The 23,839-nt window shown below is 43.0% G+C and overlaps 1 protein-coding gene and 1 long non-coding RNA gene across 2 annotated transcripts in view; both read left to right on the forward strand.

Annotated features, from left to right (window-relative positions):
- LOC115096337 overlaps positions 1-16,668 on the forward strand; it is a 32,784-nt gene extending 16,116 nt beyond the window's left edge. Inside the window, exon 3 of the long non-coding RNA XR_003858041.1 lies at positions 16,612-16,668. This is a non-coding gene — a long non-coding RNA (uncharacterized LOC115096337). The remainder of the gene's footprint in view (positions 1-16,611) is intronic.
- Positions 16,669-17,523: 855 nt separating this feature from the next.
- On the forward strand, positions 17,524-22,420 carry LOC115097282 (beta-1,4-galactosyltransferase galt-1-like). Its single transcript, XM_029612960.1, has one exon. It carries the CDS (start codon positions 19,181-19,183, stop codon positions 20,465-20,467), a length of 1,287 nt encoding a protein of 428 aa, XP_029468820.1. The 5' UTR covers positions 17,524-19,180; the 3' UTR covers positions 20,468-22,420.
- The last annotated feature ends 1,419 nt before the right edge of the window (positions 22,421-23,839 follow it).

Here is a 23,839-nt window from a genome sequence, read left to right on the forward strand (position 1 = left end):
TGACCCTCCTCCCATTCTTCCAGCAGACAGAGATACTTCTAAAAAAAGGGCCTTGTGCCGAATTTGGGCCATAGAGAGAAAGGAGTGTGAACAATATACCATCAAACATAGCTTTGAGAGCAACAAATAGGCCCTCCATATCACACCTAACATCTTTAACACCTGCAATTAAGGTTTTCTCAAGCAGAATGCCCACTCCACAGTATATGTTTTTGACAGTAGCTGAAGCCAAATACTGCTGGGGAAAGAACCTATCCCACAACAGCCACTCCATACGTGTAAGTAGATGAGCTTCCTGGCAAAATATAACGTTGGCTAATAAACTACTAGCCTCTTGAAATAAAAATGTCCTTTTAGCAGGTGTATTTAAACCTTTAGTATTAATAGACATTATACGTAACCCAGCCATTTTGCAAGTGACCTAAGAGCTATCAATCCTCACCAGACTATATTAAGCAGATAGCAGTTTGGCCCACCCCTCCATATTACACATCCAGCCACCAAATACAAACTACAGTAGCTCAACCACCCAATCCTACCCCCCCCCCCCCCCACCGAAGCCACCCCCCATCCCACAAACCCCCTCGATAGAAGTCCACCTTCCGCCCTGGTGGGTCGCCTCCATGAGAAATGAAGACATCACTCCAGCATATTCCCTCATTCCAGCCCCAACATATCCATGAATACAAAAACGTATGCTGTCAGGAGAGTCCCCCTGTACACTGCATTACAACTTAATCAACTCCACGGTAACGCAACAAGTGAAAATTGAAATATAGAAATGCCCCTTTCCCAATGAAACAACCAGCCTGCAAGTCAAAAGTGTCGACTAGTTCAAGTAAGAGGCTCTTTGGAGGAAAGTGAATCACCAGATAGTTTTTGGAGGTGTCTGCCTCCCTTGTCCACACACTGCCATCTTGGAGTGTCATTTCATATTCAACTTCTGGAAGTGGGAGCAGAAGAAGTTATTTTCAGACCTGAGGCTTGCAGGTTGTCCACATGGAAAAAACCACCAGTATTTGACATTGTTCCCGTGAAGGGTGGCCACAGCCTCTCTAAATTCTCTGCACTTGTGAATGGTCGAAATCGCTAGGTCTTGATAGATTTCCATCTTATGGCCCTTCCAGGTGATAGAACCAGCTTTTCGAGCCACTGCAGCAATTTCCTCCTTTAGTGAAAAACTGTGATTGTAAGCTATGATGTCACACGGCTAGTTGTTGCGAATAGCCCCCAGTGCCCAGTGCGCCCTGTCCAATTTCACTGTGGGGATGTCCTTTGGTTCTGCACGCATTCCCAGAACCAACTCACTGATATCAATAACCACTTTCCTGCAATCATTGAATTCAGGGCTCTCCAGTAGCCCACAGAATCTTAAGTTTGCTCTACTGGACCTACTCTCTAGATCCTCGATGCGGATCATTAAATTATGATTCATTTGCAGGAGTTTATCTTGGGCTAATTTGCAGACTGCCAGCTGCAAGGCCTGATCCTCCAGATGAGCCTCGGTGTCCTCAACCTGCTTCCCCAGCTCTTAAATGTTCTTTTTCTCATCTCAGACAACAAGCCCTGCAACTTGATTTTCAGGCCAGCATTGTCTTTGCGTAGGGCCTCGAACCAGTTAGGAAAGTCTGCCTTAGTTGGTGCTACATCTCCCGCCTCACTCCCAATTACTCCACTCACCTCCGGCATCACAAGGTCGGCCTACAGACCGCCATCGGGGCCCACCTCCAGCAACACGGCAGCGTTTGTAAAAGAAAACCATTCCAACACTGAGGGAAGCTGCAGAAGGGAGCGTGATCAAAGCCTGTGGAGAGTCGATGCCGGGGCACTGTGTTAGATAGGGACGGGAGCTCTGGGCTTAAGTGCCCATGTCGGGCGATGATGTTACTTCCTCCATTAGTGAGGCATTTTCAACATAGTATGAAGGATGGGCAGCTTCTCCATAAGAAGCAGGAAGAATTCGCAATGCTTCATAAGTGGTTCATTCAAGATACTGGCACCGACTGTAATTCCACCTATCTGATGCTCCAGTAGTTAGTAAAGCGCGGATGCCTCTTCATGACCTGTCTTTGGAAATGGAGATAGGTATGGATTGCTTGGGTATCATAATTGGGTAGTGATGAGGCAGCTGATAAAAGTTCTGAAGCCCTTCAAGTATATTCCGCAGAGGATCTGAGTTCCAAAAGTGCCAGCCTGGGTGAGGTCATTCCCACAGTAAATATTCTGTAGGAAAATTTTGAGAGTTTCTGTGAGCAAGAGGGAATGAAAGCAGAGGTGTTGTCGTTTGTGAACTCATTGCAACAGCAGATGCAATAAGACTGAAATGAATGAATAAATTAAGTAAACAAAAAAAAAGCTTTATCTGAAATGAATCAAATGAATGATTGTGACCTACATAATGAATTAATGAACCAAATCAAAATTTTTGTCACTGCTCTTCCCTACTTGATGCTAACCTGAGAGGATATCTATTTCAAAGAGTATAATTTGTCTCATATATTGCAATTGGTGAATAGAAAATCCTGCCGGTTGCCTGCATAATCGTGCCAACAAGGGCCCTCTGTTTTTTCTTCTGTATCACTTAGAAAGAAACTTCCCCACCTTTCTCCCATGAACATAACACTTTTGTCTCATGAACCTAATATTCTTTTCTATTTTGCCAATTTGCAATATAGAATATTTCCTCTCTGGCTAAACGCAAAGCTGCATAAGTTTTAGTGGGACCTGAATGCTTGTGCTTATCTTCGAAATCTTTAAGTTTGGTCTCAAGGTCTCTTTGCTTCTGATTCTTGAGCATATTAATATTGCTAGCAAAAGCAATTATTCGACCTCTGACCACCACTTTTAAAAATTTCCCAAAGTAATACAGATAGAAAAATTAGTTAGAAAATGATAGTATAAAAAATCTGCCACTGTGTCGCCCATAAGAAATTGAAAACCTTTATGATTCATCAGTGACATGTTAAGCCTCTATGAGGCTCCAGAGCAAGAGCTGTCAGTAAAGAATACAGTATATTACAGACACAGTATGATGATTTAATATTGTGCTAGCTAAGATGTCACAAGAAGAAGTGTTTTTTTACTAGAGATGCAGAGCAAAGAAAATAGTTTATCCTGCTGTAGGATTGAAATCGCACCGAGTAGCATGTATAGTCTCTGCCAGGTTGATTATGTATTTTCCATAACCAAGGAGACTATTATTATGATCATATGAATGTAAGTGTCCTGTTGACCTATCTTTGTCTGGGTTAATGCATGAGTTCCAGTCCCCACCCAGAAGTAGTGGTAAATCTGAAATGAAGCAAGTTGTTAGTTGAGAATAAAAAGAAAGCTGATCCACATTTGGGCCATAGACATTAATCAAAACAAAGCTGATGGAGAAGAAGGACAATTCAACTCCCTTTAGGATCATGCATCTTCTCCTACATAGAGATAGGTGCAAATAAAAATTCGACAACTTTTTGAGTTATAAGAGACTAAAAAAAGAAATTGGCCAACCCGATCTAAGTTTCAGATGCTCCTGTCCATGAAGTACCTCTCCTGAATTAGAGCAATTTGAGCTCTATTTAAAAAAGAAATTGCAGCTCTCTCTTGCATTTAATGAGTGAAACTATTCCACACAAATTTAGGGTCTCATTTTCCAAAGCTATCGCAGGCTTGCGCTGTTAGCGCAAGCCTGCGATAGCTAGCGAAAGTAGCGCAGGCCTGCGCTACTGAAATCGAGGCGGAGTCGGCCCCGGAAGAGGAGAAGTCGGGGGCATCACTGGGGCCGACTCCGCGAGGACGGCGCGCAGAGCGGAAAGGTAAGGCCCTTTTCGCTCGCTATTTCGCGCCCAATAACTACACCTTCTATGGTGTAGTTATTGGGCGCGATGCCGGCAGCGATCGCACCGCCCCCACGCCCAACCCCCCGCCCCAGAGTAGCACAATTTTCTAAAGTATCGCAGGCCTGCGATACTTTAGAAAATGAGGCCCTTAGTGATATACACTTACCTGATGGTAACTTTAAAACAGGCACATGGGTGACCATACACACACGTATTGGCGTGCAAGCGGACATACGCTGGAATTTTAAATCATCAGCGCAATTGAACGTATGATTTTAAATACATCTAATGATTGTATGTATGTTCCTAATTTTAAGCTGTTATTCAAGCAAATGTACTTCTAGTATCTTCCTTAGGATTTTATCAGCTGTAACGAAAGCAGGTAAGCATATTTTAAAACATGCTCATGTGAAGGACATTCTAAGTTTTACCAATTAGTCCACTAGTTTGCCCAATCTATCTTGAGGTCATCCAGAACCCTCTGGTTCTTCGGTCTGCACTCCCCTCAGTTAACCAGGACTCTTCAACCTATTGTTTTAAGCCTAAAAAGCGATTTTTGCAAGCTTACACCTCATCTGGAGCAGCAGTAAATATATTTGGCTAACGTTGAGACTGCCGGAATTAAAATACGGATTTACACATGTAACTGTTGGGCCTGCCCCAGAACACCCCTGATATGCCCTAGCTCTGCCCCCCCCCCCCCCCCCCCACTTTTTATTTTACTCATGCCTACATATATACGCACATAATTTGCAGCTTGTAAAGTACATGTTGCTTGCACGTGGCCCAGATACTCGCATATATGGGACTTTTAGCCCAAGCAATGCTTTAAAATTCACCCCATAATTTTCAGGTCACTCCTGAGCAAAAATAACTAAAAGGCTGTAAATATAATTACTTATCTTAATTAACAGAAAAAATATAAAGCACTGCAACCAATTATCCTGAATATTGTATAGATAACTCTGAACAGGTTGCAGCTGTGTAAGTAACTTTTCATCTGTCTTTTTAAAATTCTTTTATGGTATTTATGTATTTATGGTAATCTCCCAGTTCCTTTTCCCTGTTAATATGTATTTTCAAGCCTTTTGTTCAAATGTAAACCGGTATGATGTCCCCACTAATACCGGTATATAAAAGTTTCTAAATAAAATAAATAAATAAATAAATAAATGACAACTGATCCTGCCCCTCCCCTCAACCCTGAAACTCAGACATACAGGAGTAAATGTATAAAAACACCTATTGTGGCTGATACTGTCATCATCTGTAAAGCACTACTTTTAACCTTAGCCCAGTTTCCAGTATAAAGAGAGCCCCAAATTCCCTGTGTACACTTTCCCTTTTATACCCAACCCAGTTAGATGTAGGTGACAAGAACATTGCGGGAGGGTGGAGCAGAAGTAATTTTCACATGCTGGCCAGCGTTTCCCTGGGACAGTGTCAAATGGCGCTGTCCCGGCCCACCCTCCCGCTCAGATCATGCCTCCCTGGCCCGCCCCTTTTTCAGGGCCCAGCACTTCAGAGCGTACCAGGGTTTACACGCGTGGCCGGCCCTGTTATAAAATGCCACGGCGCACACAAGGCCCAACCATATTCATAAAAGCCGGTATTTGCACGTGCGGGCCTTTGAAAATGTATTTGTTTGTCTAGCAATAAGGTGGCATATTAATTGCAGGAGTTCTTTGTAACGTTGTGGTTATTTGTGATTGATGAAGATGGGTCCTTGATTAGGTTTTTGACTGTTTCGAATATTTGTTTTGAATTGAATATTACACCATGAATCAGTTTAGTAGGGATGTGAATCGTTTTTTGACGTTTTAAAAAAATCGTCAGATATTTTTTAAATCGTCAAAAATCGTTAGAGTCGCGATGCAATAGAAATTCCCCCGATTATCGTGAAAAATCGTAAATCGGGGGAGGGCGGGAAAACTGGCACACCAAAACAAACCTAAAACCCACCCCGACCCTTTAAAACAAATCCCCCACCCTCCCGAACCCCCCCCAAAATGTTTTAAATTACCTGGTAGTCCAGTGGGGGGGTCCCGGTGCGATCTCCCGCTCTCGGGCCATCGGCTGCGTTAATAAAAATGGCGCCGATGGCCCTTTGCCCTTACCGTGTAACAGGGCAAAGATAGCGCCAGCGCCATTTTGAATATTGGCAATACGGCCCAAGTGCAGGAGATCGCTCCTGGACCCCTGCTGGACCCCCATGGACTTTTGGCCAGCTTGGGGGGCCTCCTGACCCCCACAAGACTTGCCAAAAGTCCAGTGGGGGTCCGGCTTAGGCCGGCGAAGGCGAGAAGGCACCCAGGATCCTTCTACCTGAACCAGCGGTTTTCGTTAAACCTCTTTGAGTCCTGAATACTCGTTTTGAACTACAGAAGCGTGAGTAAATCCCAGGTTTATTGAGTGAACCTTTTTTCTTTGTTAGAATGCCTCATACTAAACGAAAGGGCAAAGTCAAGCAGGAGGCCTCAATACCTGTGAGACACAACCCTATACAATCAATGATAATGGGATTTTATTCACCATCAGAAAATTTAACCCCGGAGAGGCCTGTTATAGTGGTAGATAAGGAGCAAGTATCTCCACTATTAGGCGAAGTTAGTCTCAGTCCAGGGGCACCAACAGTTCCTGCTCCGCCCCAGACTACTGTCAATACCAATGAATCAGGCTCACTCAATATACGGAAGTTGTTTTTTGTAGTGAGCCCAAATGAGGAGGTTCAGGGTATGAGATCAGTACAATTAGGTGAGCTTGGAGAAGCCGCGTTTACATCTCAAGTGGGGGAGCACAATGTCGGTGAAACTTCATTGGGTGCCGACGGAAGATCAAAAGACCTTGGAGAGAAGCTTCTTTCCCCTGTCTCAGGGAGCATTGCCAGACAAGAACTTGAAGAGAACTTTGCTTTATCCTCAACCCCTATTGCTATTTGCTAAACCTGTAAACCGTAAACAAGTGTCTTTAGAAATGTTGTGACAAATTTCATTTTTTAGTTCCTTCAGAACTCTGGGGTGTATACCATCCGGTCCAGGTGATTTACTACTCTTAAGTTTGTCAATCAGGTCTACCACATCTTCTAGGTTCACCGTGATTTGGTTCAGTCCATCTGAATCATTACCCATGAAAACCTTCTCCAGCACGGTTACCTCCCCAACATCCTCTTCGGTAAACACCAAAGAAAAGAAATCATTTAATCTTTCTGCAATGCCCTTATCTTCTCCCCTTTAACCTCTCAATCATCTAACGGGCCAACTGACTTCCTCACAGGCTTTCTGCTTTGGATATATTTTTTAAAGTTTTTACTGTGAGTTTTTGCCTCTACGGCCAACTTCTTTTCAAATTCTCTCTTAGCCTGTCTTATCAATTTCTTACATTTAACTTGCCAACGTTTATGCTTTATCCTATTTTCTTCTGTTGGATCCTTCTTTCAATTTTTGAATGAAGATCTTTTGGCTAAAATAGCTTCTTTCACCTCCCCTTTTAATCATGCCGGTAATCGTTTTGCCTTCTTTCAACCTTTCTTAATGTGTGGAATACATCTAGATTGTGCTTCTAGAATGGTATTTTTTAACAATGACCACGCCTCTTGCACACTTTTTACTTTTGTAGCTGCTCCTTTCAGTTTTTTTCTAACTATTTTTCTCATTTTATCAAAGTTTCCCTTTTGAAAGTTTAGCACGAGAGCCGTGGATTTGCTTACTGTCCCCCTTCCAGTCATTAAATCAAATTTGTTCCTATTATGATCACTATTGCCAAGCAGCCCCACCACCATTACCTCTCTCACCAAATCCTGTTCTCCACTGAGAATTAGATCTAAAATTGTTCCCTCTCATCGGTTCCTGAACCAATTGCTCCATAAAGCTATCATTTATTCCATCAAGGAACTTTAGCTCTCTAGCATGTCCCGATGATACATTTACCCAGTCAATATTGGGGTAATTGAAGTCTAGACACCACTCAGGCTGGTACTGTACTTTGAACAGGAAATCGTGAAGAACAACAAGTGCATGTCAAATTTTTGGATCCAAATGTTTATTAAGTATTGTTTATACTTAATAAACATTTGGATCCAAGAATTTGATCTGCACTTGTTGTTCTTCACGGTAATTGAAGTCTCCCATTATTACCGCACCACCAATTTGGTTATCTTCCCTAATTTCTCTTAGCATTTCACTGTCAGTCTCACCATCTTGACCAGGCGGATGGTAGTATACTCCTATCACTATAGTCTTCCCCGACACACAAGGGATTTCTACCCATAAAGATTCAGTTGTGCATTTAGTCTCATGCAGGATGTTTATCCTGTAGGACTCTATGCCATCCCAGGCATAAAGCACCACACCGCCTCCTGGGCTTTAGGTTTTAGGTTGATAAAGGCCGTAACTGCTTCAGGCAGCCACTGTTTGGGGTTGGCCCAGTTGTGGGTAAGGGCGGTAAGCGGAGACACCACGGTGGAGTAGTTCTGCATGAAGGATCTGTAATAATTAGCAAACCATAGGAACTTTTGTAGCGGATGGAGGCCTGTGGGCTGCGGCCAATTGTGGATTGCTTTGAGTTTTTTGGGGTCCATTCAGAACCCTCAACTGGACACTACATATCCCAGGAAAGGCACCGTGTTCTTTTCGAATGAGCATTTCTCAAGTTTGGCGTAGAGACAGTTGTTGCACAACTGCTGCAGGATCTGTATGATGTACTTGCGGTGCGTTTGCAGGTGTTTGGAGAAGACCACTATGTCATCTAAGCAAACCATGACACAGTCATAGAGCATGTCCCGAAATACCTCATCCATCATATTTTGGAAGACGGCAGGGGCATTACAGAGTCCGAAGGGCATCACGAGGTACTCGTAATGCCCGTCCCGGGTATTAAGTGCCGTCTTCCATTCTTCATCCTCCTTAATGCGAATCAGGTTGTACGTGCCCCTGAGGTCAAGTTTTGAGAATATCTTGGCTCCCTGGAGCCGGGCAAAGAGCTCAGAAATCAGTGGTAGAGGGTAGCGGTCCTTGAGGGTTATAGCATTTAAGCCTCGGTAATCGATACATGGTCGGAGGCTACCGTCCTTCTTCCTGAAGAAAAATAATCCTGTCCCTTCTGAGGATGTAGAGCGGCATATGAAGCCTTTGTTGAGGTTTTCATGGATATATTCTGACATGGCTTTAGTCTCGGCTGCGGATAACGGGCAGATATGCCCATGAGGGGGCTCTGAATTTGGTTGCAGAATAATGGCACAATCAAAGGTGTGGTATGGAGGCAGAGTGTCTGAGATGTCTTTGGAGAAGACGTCGGCGAAGGCGGCATAGTGAGGCGGTAGGCCAGGAAGGCAAGGGGCGTGACTAGATCCAAACACCTGGAGCGGCATGCTGAACCCCAACTGGAGAGCTGCATCGTGGACCAATCAAAACTAGGAGAATATTACTGAAGCCAAGTTAATCCGAAGACAACAGTGTGTATGGCACGGTCCAAAATATGGAAGGAAAGATGCTCGACATGGAGTACGCCAGTGCGGACTAGGAGCGGGTCGGTAGACAAGGTTATGTGGCCGGGTAAAGGATCCCCTTGGATGGAGGATATCACCAGAGGAATGGGCGAGTGGTTGACTGGAATGTGGAGGTGTTCCACCAGAGGTTTCATAATGAAGTTGCCTCCGGCTCCAGAGTCCACCTGGGCCAAAGTATGGAATATCTGATTGCCCACAGTGAGGGATTTGGGTACGATGAGTGGAGGAGAAGGTGAAGTGAAACCTAGGATGAGTCCTCCTGCAGGGCCTAAGTCTGGGAGTTTCCCGACCTCACGGGGCAGGTAGCTAGGAGATGGCCTGCCTCCCCGAAGTAGAGGCCTGACTGCCGATGCTGAAGGCATTCCTTGGTCGAGAATTTCCCATGGCCCAGTTGCATGGGTTCTTCGCTAGACGTTCTGGGGGCAGTACCCGACTCAGTGGGCGAAGGAGAGCACCGTGGACGTCTGAAGCTGGTGGTGGATTTCTTGGAGCATTGAACCTGCTGGGAGTGTTCTTGGAGGCGCCAGTCGATGCGCCTGGTCAATTCAATCAAGGCATCTAACGATCCTGGTAGCTCACGGGTTGCAAGCTCATCCTTGATTCTGGGATTTAAGCCTTCCAGAAAAATGGCTCTCAAACAACCAGCGTCCCAATGGAGCTCGGAGGACAAGGTTCGAAACTCTGTTACAAATTCTGATAGAGTCCGAGAACCTTGGCGCAGGTGGAGAAGAGTCGCCCCAGAAGCCGCCTGCCGGGCAGGATCCTCAAATACGGTGCGGAAGAGGGTCAAGAAGCCACCCAGGTCCCGCAGAACTGGATCAGAACGTTCCCAGAGGGGGGATGCTGAGACCAGGGCTTTCCCATCGAGAAGGGACAAGATGTATATAGTCTTCGTGATGTCTTCAGGGAAAAGAGTAGGTTGGAAACAAAAGTGCATACTGCACTGATTAATGAAGCCTCTACAGGCCTGTGGGTCTCCAGCAAAGTGAGGAGGAGCAGGTAGAGGGATCACCGGGTGGCCAACCGGTGCCGGAAGTGAAATGGTAGGCATCGGCAGTGGGGTGGCGACTATGGGAGCTGTGGAATCCAGACGTCGATTTAAATTCTCCACAGCTGAGGCGAGTGTTTCCAGGGCCTTCTGCTGCTCAACAATCCTTTGAGCTAGACCCAGAATGGCTTGGAGGGCAGAGGCCTCTGCCGGGTCCATGGACTTGGCAATCTGTTATATTCACTCAGGAAGATGTGGACCCCTTGCCCGAGGAGGAGTTGGCACTACCTCTGAAGGTAAACCCCCACAGGTCCCTACCGTCGGGAGGCGAGGCTAAATTGGTGCTGGGGCCTGCTGGAGCTTCACCAATACCAACCCCGTTCCCTGCAGGTGGAGCCCTTGGGTGCGTGGGGCCGGCTGGTCTTAGGTGGACCTCTGTGAAGACAGTTGAATCACAACTGAAAGCAAAGACGGTAATCAGCCCAAGGTCGGAAGCCAGGAAGTCGCCGATGGCCAGTCCAGAGTCCAAAGCCGGAGAATCCATCAATAGCCAGTCTGAGGTCAGAAGCCAGAAGAATCACCGAAGCCAGTCCGAGGTCAGAAGCTAGAAGATCCATCCAAAGGGACCGGAGGATGGGAGTAGGAGCAGGACTCGGAAGGCAGGAACAGGAACCACGAAACACCGGAGACCTCACTGAAGGGAAGCAGACTCGTTGCCAAGTCAAGGGGCATGAAGAGGAGGCTCCAATATATACTCACAGGCTCCTGACGTCATCCCAGGGGCCGATCTGTTCTAATTGGTGCTATCCCTTAAAAAGTGGCTAGGTGGCTTGGCTGCGTGCCTAGGGAGGGCCCGGCGTCAGCTGGCGGCATCGAGTAACAAAGAAGGAGCTGGGGCCTGCCGGAGGAGGCAGCTTCTTTTGTGGCAGCAGCCATGGGAGAGCCCGAGGCTGGAGGCATGCAGCAGGGCCGTCTCCCTGCAGTGTTCCCGGCACCCGTGAATGAGGTGAGGGGGGCCAGCCACAGCTTTCCGTGGCTGGCGAACCTAACATGGTCAGACAAGGGTAGTATGTAGTGGGATGTATTGATTTTGCAGTTCTTGTGGTTGGCGAATATTAGGTCAAGGATGTGACCAGCTTTATGAGTGGGGTTGGTTATAAATTGTGACCAGCCCATTGCTTCCAACGTATCTAAGAAGATTTCACTTGTGGTGTTTTTTGGTATGCTGTCTACATGTAGGTTAAAATCCCCAAAGATTATGGTCGATTCAGGAGATGGAAATGCTTTTGTGAAAATTTCGATTAGTGGTTAGCAGTCTTTTTGGAATGTTCCAGGTGGGCAATAGACAGTACCTATATTTAATTGTGTTGATTTTAATAATGCCACTTCATAGGGGTGGGGGTTAATCTTTACTTTGTAGGGTTTAAGTTTTAGTTGTTCTTTGCTGATTATTAAAATACCCCCACCTTTACGTTTGTGTCTGGGGAGGTGAAAGCTATCGTAATTGGGGTTATCAATTTGATTTAAGAGAACATTATCACTGGCTTTCAGCCATGTTTCGGTGATGCAGAAGATGGTAGGTTTTTGTTCTTCTAGTAGATCATTTATCAATGGGATTTTCTTAGTCAGTGATTGGACGTTTAGTAATAAAGAGAGTCAGCTTTAGGCAAGGAGAAGTTGTATGAGAGTTGTTACTTATCTTGGGGTAGATCAGCTTTATACTCTTTTTTTGCTTGTAATGGGAGGTTCTGTGGAGATTTCCATAAATTCCTTGTTCTGTTATGGTTTCAGTGGGGTAGGTTGGTTCCAATGTTATAGCTGTTTGGAATAGGCTTGGCTCCATTTTTGTAGATTGTTATGGGCTGTATTTTAGTAGTAATTATTTAGGAGTTACTTCAGGCTCCTTGAGGTAGATGAGGGAGTGGATTAGCTCTTCTGGAGGGAGGCGCAGGTAGTTTCTGTAGGTTTCTTGTGGTCTGCACTTCTGTATGCTAATTGTTGTATAAAATGATGCAGGCACACATTTCAGGCACACACGAAGGGTTGCACAAAGGGGCAAGCTCTTTTGTTCTGCTCCTTCATGCGCACACCAAGGGCAAGCGCCTACTGGCACTAGCATCTCCGTGCAGCTGCTGGGCTCTTGCGTCCTCATTGATGTGGTGGGCGGGCTTAGGGGCAGTCAGAGTATGGGTGCCAGTCTGCTGGCACCGGAGTCGTCCTTCTCTATCTCACCTGTTGGGGGAGGGAACACCTCTACCCGTTGCTTCCCACTGGCTGACTGTACTGTTAGAGTCAGGGCTCAGTTAGAGGAGCTCTGGCTGTGGTCTCTTAGCATGGCTGCTGGGCTATTGCGTCTTTGTTGGTGGTGGTGGGTGTCCTTAGGGGTGGTCGGAATGCAGGTGCTGGCCTGCTAGTGCCGGAGTCTTCCTTCCCTCTCTCACCTGCTGGGGGAGGGTGTACCTCAACCCGCTGCCTCCTGCCAGCTGACCACGCTGTTGGAGTCGGGGCTTTGTTGGTGGAGCTCCAGCCGTGGTCTGTGTTGGTTTAAAGTAATTTCTCCGCCTCCTGTACTGATTCAAATATTCTAGGTTTGCCACTTACAAAAGCCTTCAACTTAGCAAGATAGAGTAACACATATGAAAGGCCTCTCCTTCCTCAGTTTTGCATGACTTTCTGCACTCCTCTTGCTTGTGTTGTAGGTTGACCAAGAAGTCTTGTAAATAAAACCTCTTGCCTCCTGGTAGAAGAGGGGTCCTGCCTTCTTTGCTTCTACAATAAACCTAATTTTGTCAGAAAAGTAATGCAGGCATAAGATGATTGCTCTGGGGTGTTTGCCATTCTTTGGTTCAAGGCTTAAGGCTCGATGAGCCTGGTCGATAATGAAACTTCCCGTTCAGTCATGGCAACCAGTCCAAGAAGAACTTCACCTGGTCAGAGCCTTCCATTTTCTCAGGTAAACCGATTGCTGGAATATTGTTGAAACAGTTCCTGTTCTCCAAATCATTGTGTTTCTCCGTCAGAGACTTAGAACATCACTCGAGATTTTTTATTTTTCGCATGGCCACTCATCGACCCTTTCTTCTTCTTCATTGACCCAAGTTTTAGTTTTGTTTACTCTGGACACTAGCTGAGGTACTTTGTCCACTATGATTTCAAGTCAGGTATCCAAGCTAGTGTGGATTTGAGTAGATAGCTTTCAAAGCACCTCTTTCATAGCCAGGATCATTTTGGCACATTCCTTGATCATCATCCTGTCCTCAAAACCTGACTTTTTCATCATGCTTTTGCATGCTGTTTTCTTCCCCTCACTTACTTACTCAGACCACAGAGCCAGCAGCAAAGTATCGCTCTGTCTTTAGAGAGGTTTTTAGACATTTTAGAGGCATTGTTGGGAGGCAAAATATTGTAATAGTCCATGGGAAGCTCAACACATCGGTCTCTTTCTGCTAGAGCAGCATTACATGACACCCCTTCCTTTAGTACTTGACTGATGTCTTTCCAGATATCTCTTCTTATTAAAAGACTTTTCAGTCAGTTTCAGAGTTTGCAATGTGCTTTACTCTGATGTAAATTTTCAAAACACCTAATGACATTTGTTTAACTTTCATCACTTTGCTTTTGCTGTTCATGTTCCTGAGTAGTAATGTCAAACTAGAGATAAGTACTGGTTCAGGTCCACCATGCTATTTCTGTTCAAACAAAGTGAAACTAACCTTTTGCCTATAGTGCTTTTTCCATACTTCCTATCACCTGACTCCCCCAATCCAACACACATGCTTAGGAATTCAAACAGACTAAGATTATATAATCAACCCTAGAACCAAGAAAAGGAAGGCATCAAAAAGCTTACATTAATAAAAATGTTCTTTTCCAAATAGTTGGAATGAGGTTTGATTGTTTTACTCTTATAAAAAGAATTACATACTGCATATTTTTCAGCTCATGACAATCCTAAATATATGCATGGAAAGGACATCCCTCTGTTTAATCTATCATCAATTTTGGTGTGTTTTTTGAATCATTATCATATTACATCCTAAATACTAACATGGTAACATATGTAGAACCACTTTGCCCATGCCCCACCCAGACCATGCCCCACCCCTTTTTGGAAACTTTTAATTTGTGTGTGCAGCGGCATGTATGCACAATTTGCACATATCCTAGTGGCTTTTAAAATCCACTCGGCGCATCTGGCCCGACATATTCGTGCATCCCCTAATGTCTAGCTTTTAAAATTCATCTGTAATTGTATCATAGCAGCCTGCCAGACAGATCCAGCAACATGAGCACCTATGTTTCTACTAGTTCTTCTAGTTTTGGTGCTTAAAGGGAAACTATGCACTTTTAAGTGCCCCTGTAAATGAATCATGTAACCACTTACCAAAGCAATCTGCAACTTTGGAAACTCACTTGTTTTAAAAATTTGGGTTGCCCTTTTTCACATTTTTTTTATGATCGTGAGTGTAATTGATTCCAGTAGTACAGTGCCAGGTGCAATATTATTTCTTTTGTCAATTTCATGTTTATAATGTGTACAATCAAATTAAAACTCGGGTTCTCACAATTGCAGTGTTATTGAAGAAAAGGACATTTTTATTATTTTAAATAGAAGCCATTTCCAAAACTATAGTCTCTGTGATAAGTGATTACATGCTTAATTAAAAATAAATTCCATTGTAGAAGTTATTTAAAGGATACCTCTAAAATATATACATTTTTATAAGACTTCAAATCTCTAACATAAGGACGGCAACTTTTAAACAGCTGTGCGGGCGTACATATATGCGCCTATGGTGGCTCGTGCAAATGGACACAGCCATTTTATAGCAATCACATGTATATACGCAGATGATATAAAATCAGCTGTATACATGTACATATGCACTCAAATAATATGCATGTGCGCTTTTGTGTGCAAATACCTGCTCTACCACATAAGTGGGGTGATTTTATTAGATATGTGTGTCGATGCAATTACCAGTTTCCCCAGTCCGTTCCCAGTTCACCCAGGTAAAGGCTTCTGACTTCCTAACCCCCCTAGCTAGAAAGCATCCTTTTTACCCTATTAGCCTTGACTCTTCAAATTCCGATGACTAGCCCTGATTTGTTTATTTTAAAACTAACATACCATCCATAGCAGAAGTAAAGTTATATTGTAGGGGACCCCGGCACCTCGCCTATGCACATAAATACTTACGCATATAATTCAGGTTACAGACCCATGTCCTACTCAGACTCCTCCCATACCTCCCCCATTTTTATGACTTCCTGATTTGTGCACATACTGGGAGATACGCGCATACTCGTGCACTTTTTAAAATCTGAGCGGCACGCATCAGCCCGAGACACGCGCATATCACTCGGATTTGTCATGTGTAGGGCTTTTAAAATCTACCTGTAAGCCTAGACACTGCATTATAATCATTGAAATATATTTGGGGATACTCACGGATTTGCTTAGAAGGTTTGTAGCAAGATAGAAACATTGGTGAATATAGTAATCTTGAAAGTTTTGGTAAGTAAATCTAGTGCTGATTTCTTATTGGTAATGCAAAGACTTATGTCTCCTGTCTTAAGTCCAGTATAATTTCCTAATATTAGCTTTGCAAAGCACATTTTACTGCTTAGCAGATGAAAGAATTGAAAGGACAATTAAGAGCCTGTAGAAAGCATAGACTTTAGAAATCTAATCCATGCCTTCAAAACCAGGTGCATATGGACCTATAGGAATGCCAAAAGGCAGAGGTGGCCTAATGCCACCAGATGGCACCAGAGATGTATCCAAGTATTGGCTAGACAGAGGGTTTGAGGAACAATTAATCTGAGAGGTTTTAACATTACAGAAATGACATTTAAAAACTGTAGATGTTTATATTGAAGACCAAGGAAGATAGGACCTGGGGAATACTGATCATAAGAATTAACTTCAAAATCTATCATCATCTCAATTTGTGGACATTTTAAAGGCCCTTGGCTGCTGATTAGACCTAAGACAATAATTAGAAATTATTCTTGACCTTGTGTCTGATCTTCATTTGAAAAAATTGTTTTTGTTTTTAAATATCTTCAGGTTTCAATGGGTTGCTGTCTAGAAATGAACACTCTTCTATATGTAACAAGAATAACTTTCCCTTCAGAAATTCCCTAAACTCATAAATTTGATGTTATTACTAAAATAAATTATTTTCACAGATAACTAGAACTTACAAAATCTTTCAATCATAGCTTCAGAAAAGTAAAAATAGGCATGATACAAATAAGTATCTGTTGTGTCCGTTGGTCTTTGACAGCTTCGCCCCGCCTACCTCTCTCTACTTGCGGCTCCTCCCGCTCACCTTGGACTGATGGCCGCCACAGCATCTGCTTGCCGTTCTCTCCGGCGTCCCTGGACCGGCTTTGGTGCTGCCTCCCACCATTCTCCTTCAAGGTACCTCTAGGGCGCGCATTTGCACGCCTCCCTTATCTTTAACTTCACGTTGGCGCGAACCTCAGGGGTTCTGATGTCATGACCCCAGGGTATATCTGCCTACAGTATTTGCTAGCTCGTTTAGTTAGCAACAGGATTCATATGGATGGGATTCGCTCTCCGTTCCTAAGCTACTCTGCCACTCCAGCTCTATCTGGAACTCTTATTACCCTTTTGGGGTCACTAACAGGGTACCCGCTCCTTGGGGGCCTCTCTGCTTCTTTCAGGTGCTATCAGGAAACCGGTACTCGCTCCTCAAGGGCCCATGTTCCCTGTGTCGCTGCCTGCTACCTTTACCCTTCTACTTGGAAGAACTAACTTACAGTCACCATCAGTGAGTACAGAAAACATCTCTCTCTATAGTACCGCTTCGCCGGAATCAGGTACTTGCTCCTCGAGGGCCTGCCCTCTGCGCCGGTGCCAGACCTCTCGTCTAGTGGAATCTCTGCTACTGCTAGTGAATACAACACTACTGAGTCTCTCTGCTCTAAGGGATCAGGTACTCTCTCCTCGAGGGCCTACTCTCCCTGTCTCGGAGCTCTCCTACTCTATTTGGGACTCTGAATGATAATCTTATTGTGTGCTCATAACTCTGTCTTTTCCACTACAGCACTGCTCTTCAGAGGATCTGCTGTTCCAGCATTCTGTGAGAAACATGCCCAGCCGGGCTCTACAATCACTACTCACTACTGCCACCTCTGGTGGTTCCATAAACTGTTTAATAAAAGATTCAAATCTGTGTTTGTCTGTCCGGAGTTTAGCCTGACACTGTGGTACCTCACAGGACTGCCCCCCGTGGGCGTGGTCAGCTGCCACAGTGTCCAAGGATCCACCCAAACACCATTAAGCATAACAGTATCATATCTGTGCATAAGTTGACCTAGACTGACCAGAGGCATTCTCAGGGGTGGGACTGGGGAGAAGTGTAGTCTTTGTATAGATTTGAATTTTAAAATATATGCATGCTAATTTTCCAAACAAATTCTGTGTGCATTTTAACAAGTGTAACTGTGATTCAGTACTCATTTTTGACCCTTTGACAATAACCCTTGCCCTTCACTTGCATGGCAACAGCAGCTTCAGCTGGACTGAGTGCCCTCGGAGTGACAGAGATCTCACTAGACCTTGCCTTCATGTGATATCAGTGTAAGGGCAGTGTGTAGAGAGGACTACCACTCCCCATTTGGAGGGGTCCTAGAAGGGTATATACCCTCCCATTCATTGGTGCATGGGAGTACTAAGAGGGATTCCAAGATCTGGAGTCCTATGTGTGTGTGGAGCTATTTCTTCACAGAGTGGTACCATTTGGGCCTGTCTTTTCACAGAGAAAGTTGAGAGGAGACTGAGAATGATTCCAAGGTCCAGAAGCAACAAAAGAGAAAAGGGTCCTAAAGAGCATCAGATCCTGTGGAGTCTTGAGAAGAAAGGGATTTCCTGGAAGCTGGGGAATTGGGAGGTGCTAGATGAGAGACCTTCTGCCTGGGAAATTCCACCAGAGTCAAAGACTGATTCTACTAAAATCAGCCTGAGACTCAAGAGAGGGAGGAAAGGAAAAAGGAACCCTTAAGGAAAAAGATTTCAGCTACCCAACAGATATTGGGAGGGCCAGGGTGGAAGGTATACCTGTCCCAAAAAGCTGACCTCTCCTGGGAAAGGAGTTTGGAAGAGACTGCATTTACGCTGTTGGAAAATTTTTGGAACTGGTGCATGTTTCTGTGATGTGCCAGAAATTTTTGGACCTTACCTTGCCACCAGTTAGAGTAAAGGTTTATGTAACCTGGGGGTTTAGCATGGTTTCTTTAGGTATGACTGTACTGGTGAGCAGCAAAAGCCCCTATGTGAACAAGAAAAATCCCAAGGCCTTTGAAAATACTGATGTTCCCACCCTCACCCCCACCTTGTTTGGGAACCCCTGAAGGTCATGAGGTTTTGAATGGTCTTTGGCCCTCTCTGGTTGTCCCCATGTCTGAGTTGAGAATGGGATGGCGGCGAGATAAATGTGCACAGATAGGTTTGCTGCGATCATTTTCAAAGTGGACTTATGCATGCAAGTCACCTTTGAAAATTGGTGTAACTTATGTGCATGTTTGACAGCTAAGTTATGGGCAATGTTACAAAATTCCTGTCATAGTGGACACAGGAGACCAGCACAAAGAAGGGGTTGAATAAGCAGTAGTTTGAAACTTGGGTGCTGTAGCATCAATTAATTATCAAGGCTTCAAACCTGGCTAAGATCCATTCACACTTCTTTCATGCACATTCATAGTTCAATCATCTTAAGAAAAAAAAATCTATCAAAAATTTATTGAAAATCCACCTTTATTTTTGTTTTTATTTTATGCTTACAGGATTAATGATTTAGAAGATTAAAGGTTAGAGTTTGAAAATTCAAAATGTTTTGCCCGAAGAGTAAAGGAATTCTTTATACAAGTTTCACACTTGTTTGCATGCTTGTGCTGATCTTCACATGCTACTACTGGTCACAGCAGCTGTCTCACCCAATATCAGTAAAAAGGATCTCATCTTGTAGGGGTCGTTCTGCACAAGATACAATCACACCATTAAGTGACAATAAAACCTTCATAATATCGGCTTACCTTGATCACAGAGAGAACATCACTCGTGTACTCTCCATTATTCAGAGACTAAAAGTAAAGCAGTTGTATTGCTGGTTTTGTTGCAGCCTTTATGGAAATATGTCGATAACAGTGGCGAGAATAAATGTTGGTTGTCACCAGAAGTTTCCTTATTCTGTAGCAGATGTGCTTTGCTTGGAACCATCAAACTGTGATCCAAAATATGTGTCAATTCATTGGTCCCCTGAAGGAGATATTGACCAACTACCTACTTTCAAAATAAGAAACCGTGAGCCTAATACTTTCTTTGTTGAGTTCACCGTCTGCATTTCTACCATGTTTGGAAATTACAATAATGTCTTACAGTTCATACAGGCCATAGAGATGTATAAATTACTTGGGGCACAGAAAGTGATGATCTATAAAACCAGCTGTAGTCAACTGATAGAAAAAGTCTTGCAGTATTATACCAGTGAAGGTACTGTGGAAGTATTACTTTGGCCAATCAATGAATACCTCAATATTTCTCCAAACTGGCATTATATGAATGATGGGAAAGACATTGGCTACTTTGCACAGCTTGCTACACTAAATGATTGCATTTACAGAAATATGTATAGAAGCAAGTTTGTCGTACTAATTGACATTGATGAAATAATTCTTCCACAGAAACATCAGAACTGGAAAGAGATGATGGATGATCTTCAGGAAGAGCATCCAGATGTTGGCATATTTCTCTTTCAAAGATTTCTCTTTCCAGTAAATACTTTGTACAGAACTGATGCATTCAACATTTCTTCTTGGACCTCTATCCCAGGAGTTAATATACTGCAGCACATCTATAGAGAGTCACTGGTTCAAGCTCCTGGGAAACTGATAGTTGATCCACGGAAAGTAATTCATACCACTGTCCACAGAATAATAAAGGGCCTTGGAAAAACCAAAAGAGTGCCTTTGAAAACTGCATTTATTCAGCACTGCAGAACTGTAAATTACCCAAAACTACACAAAGATCATCTCATTAAAGAGCGAATACTATGGAGATATAATTCTTCTTTAATTCGAAATGTTAACAAAATTATTCAAAATATAATAATCAACTAAATGCTAAATGTAGTACTGAAATAGAAATCATACCAAAGCATTCTTAACTTTGTTTTTATTCCTGATCAATGAAACAATGGCATTAGTAAAATGACATATTATATAGCTGATCTCCCACTGCAATGTGTTGAAAAAAATTGAGAGTCTATACTGGGGTGCTCTTGCTACCCATGATCTTCTATGGAATATTTAAAAATATTAATATCTGCATTATTGACCTAAGTAAGGTTTCATGATGAGTTTTAAAAATGTCAAAAAAGAAGGGATTTGCATGGAAATTTTGGTTTTCATTTTCCTTTTATTTTGTTTATTTTTCATCTATTTTGTTTGTTTTACTTATTTAATTTTAGTAGGCACTATTTTCTACAATACATGCTTAAATGTTTTAGCGTATACTAAACCGCCAAATTTTTTTTTGTCATGTTAGATGGGAAACAATAGAAAAAGATCTAACAAATATCATGATGATTTTAAACTATCAGACCATTCTGAGATCTGGTTGAGCTAATCTGATTTTAGCTTTTTTTTTGTCTTTTGTTTTTGGAACTATAATTACAGATACATAATCAGGCTAATGCTATATCGTGCCCTGAGCCTAGCACACAGGCTAAAGAGCTCTTGGATGCACATTTTAGACACGCTAGGCTAACACGTGATGTAATAAGAGGATTAGTGTGTCCAAAATGTGCGTCCAGTGCATGGCTAATAACGCTCATCACATGTAAATGCATGTAGTTGAGACTGTTAGCTATTACCCCCGATGCAAAAAATCATTGTATGCCCAATGCGCATGTTTTAATGAGGAAAACGTAACATCAGCCTCAGGGCAGACGTTAAGTCTTTACACTCTCCAAGCTGTCTGAAACTCTACCCCCACAAAGTCACAAAAAAAGCCAAAAATTCTGCTTTTCTGTGGCTCCTCCTACTTAGTATTGTCCCGATGCAGAAAGCAGCATGAAAAAAAAATCTTGCTGGCAGTCAGGTTAGGAAAACGGATGCTCATTAATTGAGCATCAGATTTCCTAACCAGCGCACAGCCACTTCTTCTGGGCGCCCGATGACATGAACACATAAGGGACGCAAAATGTATTCCTAACACAATCTTTTTAACGCAACCCCTCATTTAAATAATGCATCACGTGCCAAGGAGAGGTGGCTGGGTGCACATTAGGCGAGCGGGCACTCAATCATGAGTGCCTGTTTTACATGAGTTGATATTGCATTGGCGTGAATAGGAATAAAACCAAGACTAGCTCAGCCTCTTGACTATGGCATGGAGCTCCTGGTCGCTTTGTGTGCTGTATGGTTGAGCTATAATTCATCTGGAGTTTGTGGCGCTTGGTTATAGAAAGTGATTTACTTATGCTTCATTTGGGGTTGCAGATTCAGAACAGTATGGAGGCACATTCAGGTGCAACCTGCACTGCTACCTCGTTTATTATAATATGCTGGATGAATCTAGAGCCTCAGCTACAAAGTACTGTCAAGACTGAGAACTAAAGCTAACTGGAATAATTACATAGTGCAGTGCTTATATTTATATTCTATACTGGGACAATGTTCCCAACCTATCACATCTTCATCTCTTTCTTTCTGTTAACCTGTTATTGCATATTCTTACTTTCACATACAAAGAAAAACTGGATTATTTGTAGGTAGCTCCCATTTCTCTGCAGCTATTTTTTTGCCAGATTGCAAAACAAATAATTTTTTATTTGAATAAACTTACCTTTACAATCAGTAACAGCATTATGAGTGTAATACATATTAACACATTTCTGTGAATACCTCTTAGGTAAGTAGTACAATGTGCATTCTTGTGATTTGCCAGTTGTGACATGGGAGGTGTTAAAGTCTATTTTATAACTGAATAAATCATTATTAAACACCTAAGCAATACTGGATTTCATGGATGCTTCATCCCTCACTTATCTGCTGTCTTTACCATTTTTATGTTGAACAGGATTACCATAAGAGATACACATTAATTAAAAGCCTTTTTTAGACTTTTGAAACTCATTATTGACCTTCTTATTTTCTACTAGGTGATAGGTAGTGTGGCTATATAGAATGTTATTGAAGGCTGTCTTCAAATGCCAGCCTTTGTCAGGGTACGTGTGAGCTGCATCCTGACTCAGACAGTGACTCTCATTGAGCCCATCTGTTGTCCAGATTCCTCAGTCCGTTGCAAAATGATTTAAATAGGCCTCTACTGGATTATTATTTTTATTTTATTTTAGAAAACTGACATGTATGTGTGTGTGCTAGCTGGCTCAGATTTGCTCATTTTGCCAGAAGGAGGGATAGTGTGGTGACTTTTCTTGATCTCAAAACCGGATCTCCCACCCAACTGGTGCCCTTTATCAACAGCCTTAAAGGAGTGACATGGTAAGTAAGAGTCCCTCCTCCACTGGAGATATTCCTGCCCCTGTTCAACTGGATCAGAGTTTGATGAACTAGATCATGTAGGGTTGGATTTGGTTTCAAGCACTTCGGATCAAAGTTGGCTGTGATCTGGATGATTTGGATCAGATGTAATACCCAAGTCCAGAGGAAGCTCCAAGCTAATTGAAAACTATTCATTTTTCATTCAGATAATTTTGTACAATACCAAACAGTGTTTTTGAAGGTCCTGAAAAACCTTGCATGAAATCTGAAACTCCCTTGTATAAAAAGATTGGTCATTTGCATTGTATGATTCTAAGCTAGAATTTTTAATAGCACAATTACAGATTTATTTTAACTAGGAGGACTTTCAAGTTCTAGTGAGAAAGATTGGTTAACTGGATAGATGACATGAATTTTTAGGGAAAACAACTTTTGTTTCATTACACATTTCTTTTTTTTTTTTACTTGTTTTCTCTGTTGGTGCACATGAAATAGTTTTTGTGCAGGCTACCATGAAAAAGCAAACCAAAAATTCATTGTTTTTTCTATCATTTTTGTACTGAAAATAACATGAATCAATACAACAAGCCTCATCAGTGTTTTCAGGTCATTTCAAAAAGAAAGCACATCTCTATTGGATCTATGGCATTTAGCAATTCTATTTAAAGGTGAATTTTAAGACCTGTGTGCGCGTTTGCTGGCTCGCACACATGGATGCGGTGGTTTAAAAACATATGCGCATATATGCACGCCTGTTATAAAATCAGCTATACGTGCGTACATATGCGCACAATTTTACATTGAATTGTGCCGCCTCGATCGTGTAAGTGGGGAGGATTTTAGTAGATAAATACACTGACATAATCGGTTGTTTCCTCAGTTCATTTCCAATTCACCCCAGTAAAGGATAGGACTTCCTAAAACCCCTAGCTAACTTGCCTTCCTTTTACCCTATTAGCCCCAATCCTTAAAACCCCGCTGACT

Source organism: Rhinatrema bivittatum, chromosome 8 (genome assembly GCF_901001135.1).
Source record: "Rhinatrema bivittatum chromosome 8, aRhiBiv1.1, whole genome shotgun sequence".
Classification (NCBI taxonomy): Eukaryota; Metazoa; Chordata; class Amphibia; order Gymnophiona; family Rhinatrematidae; genus Rhinatrema; species Rhinatrema bivittatum.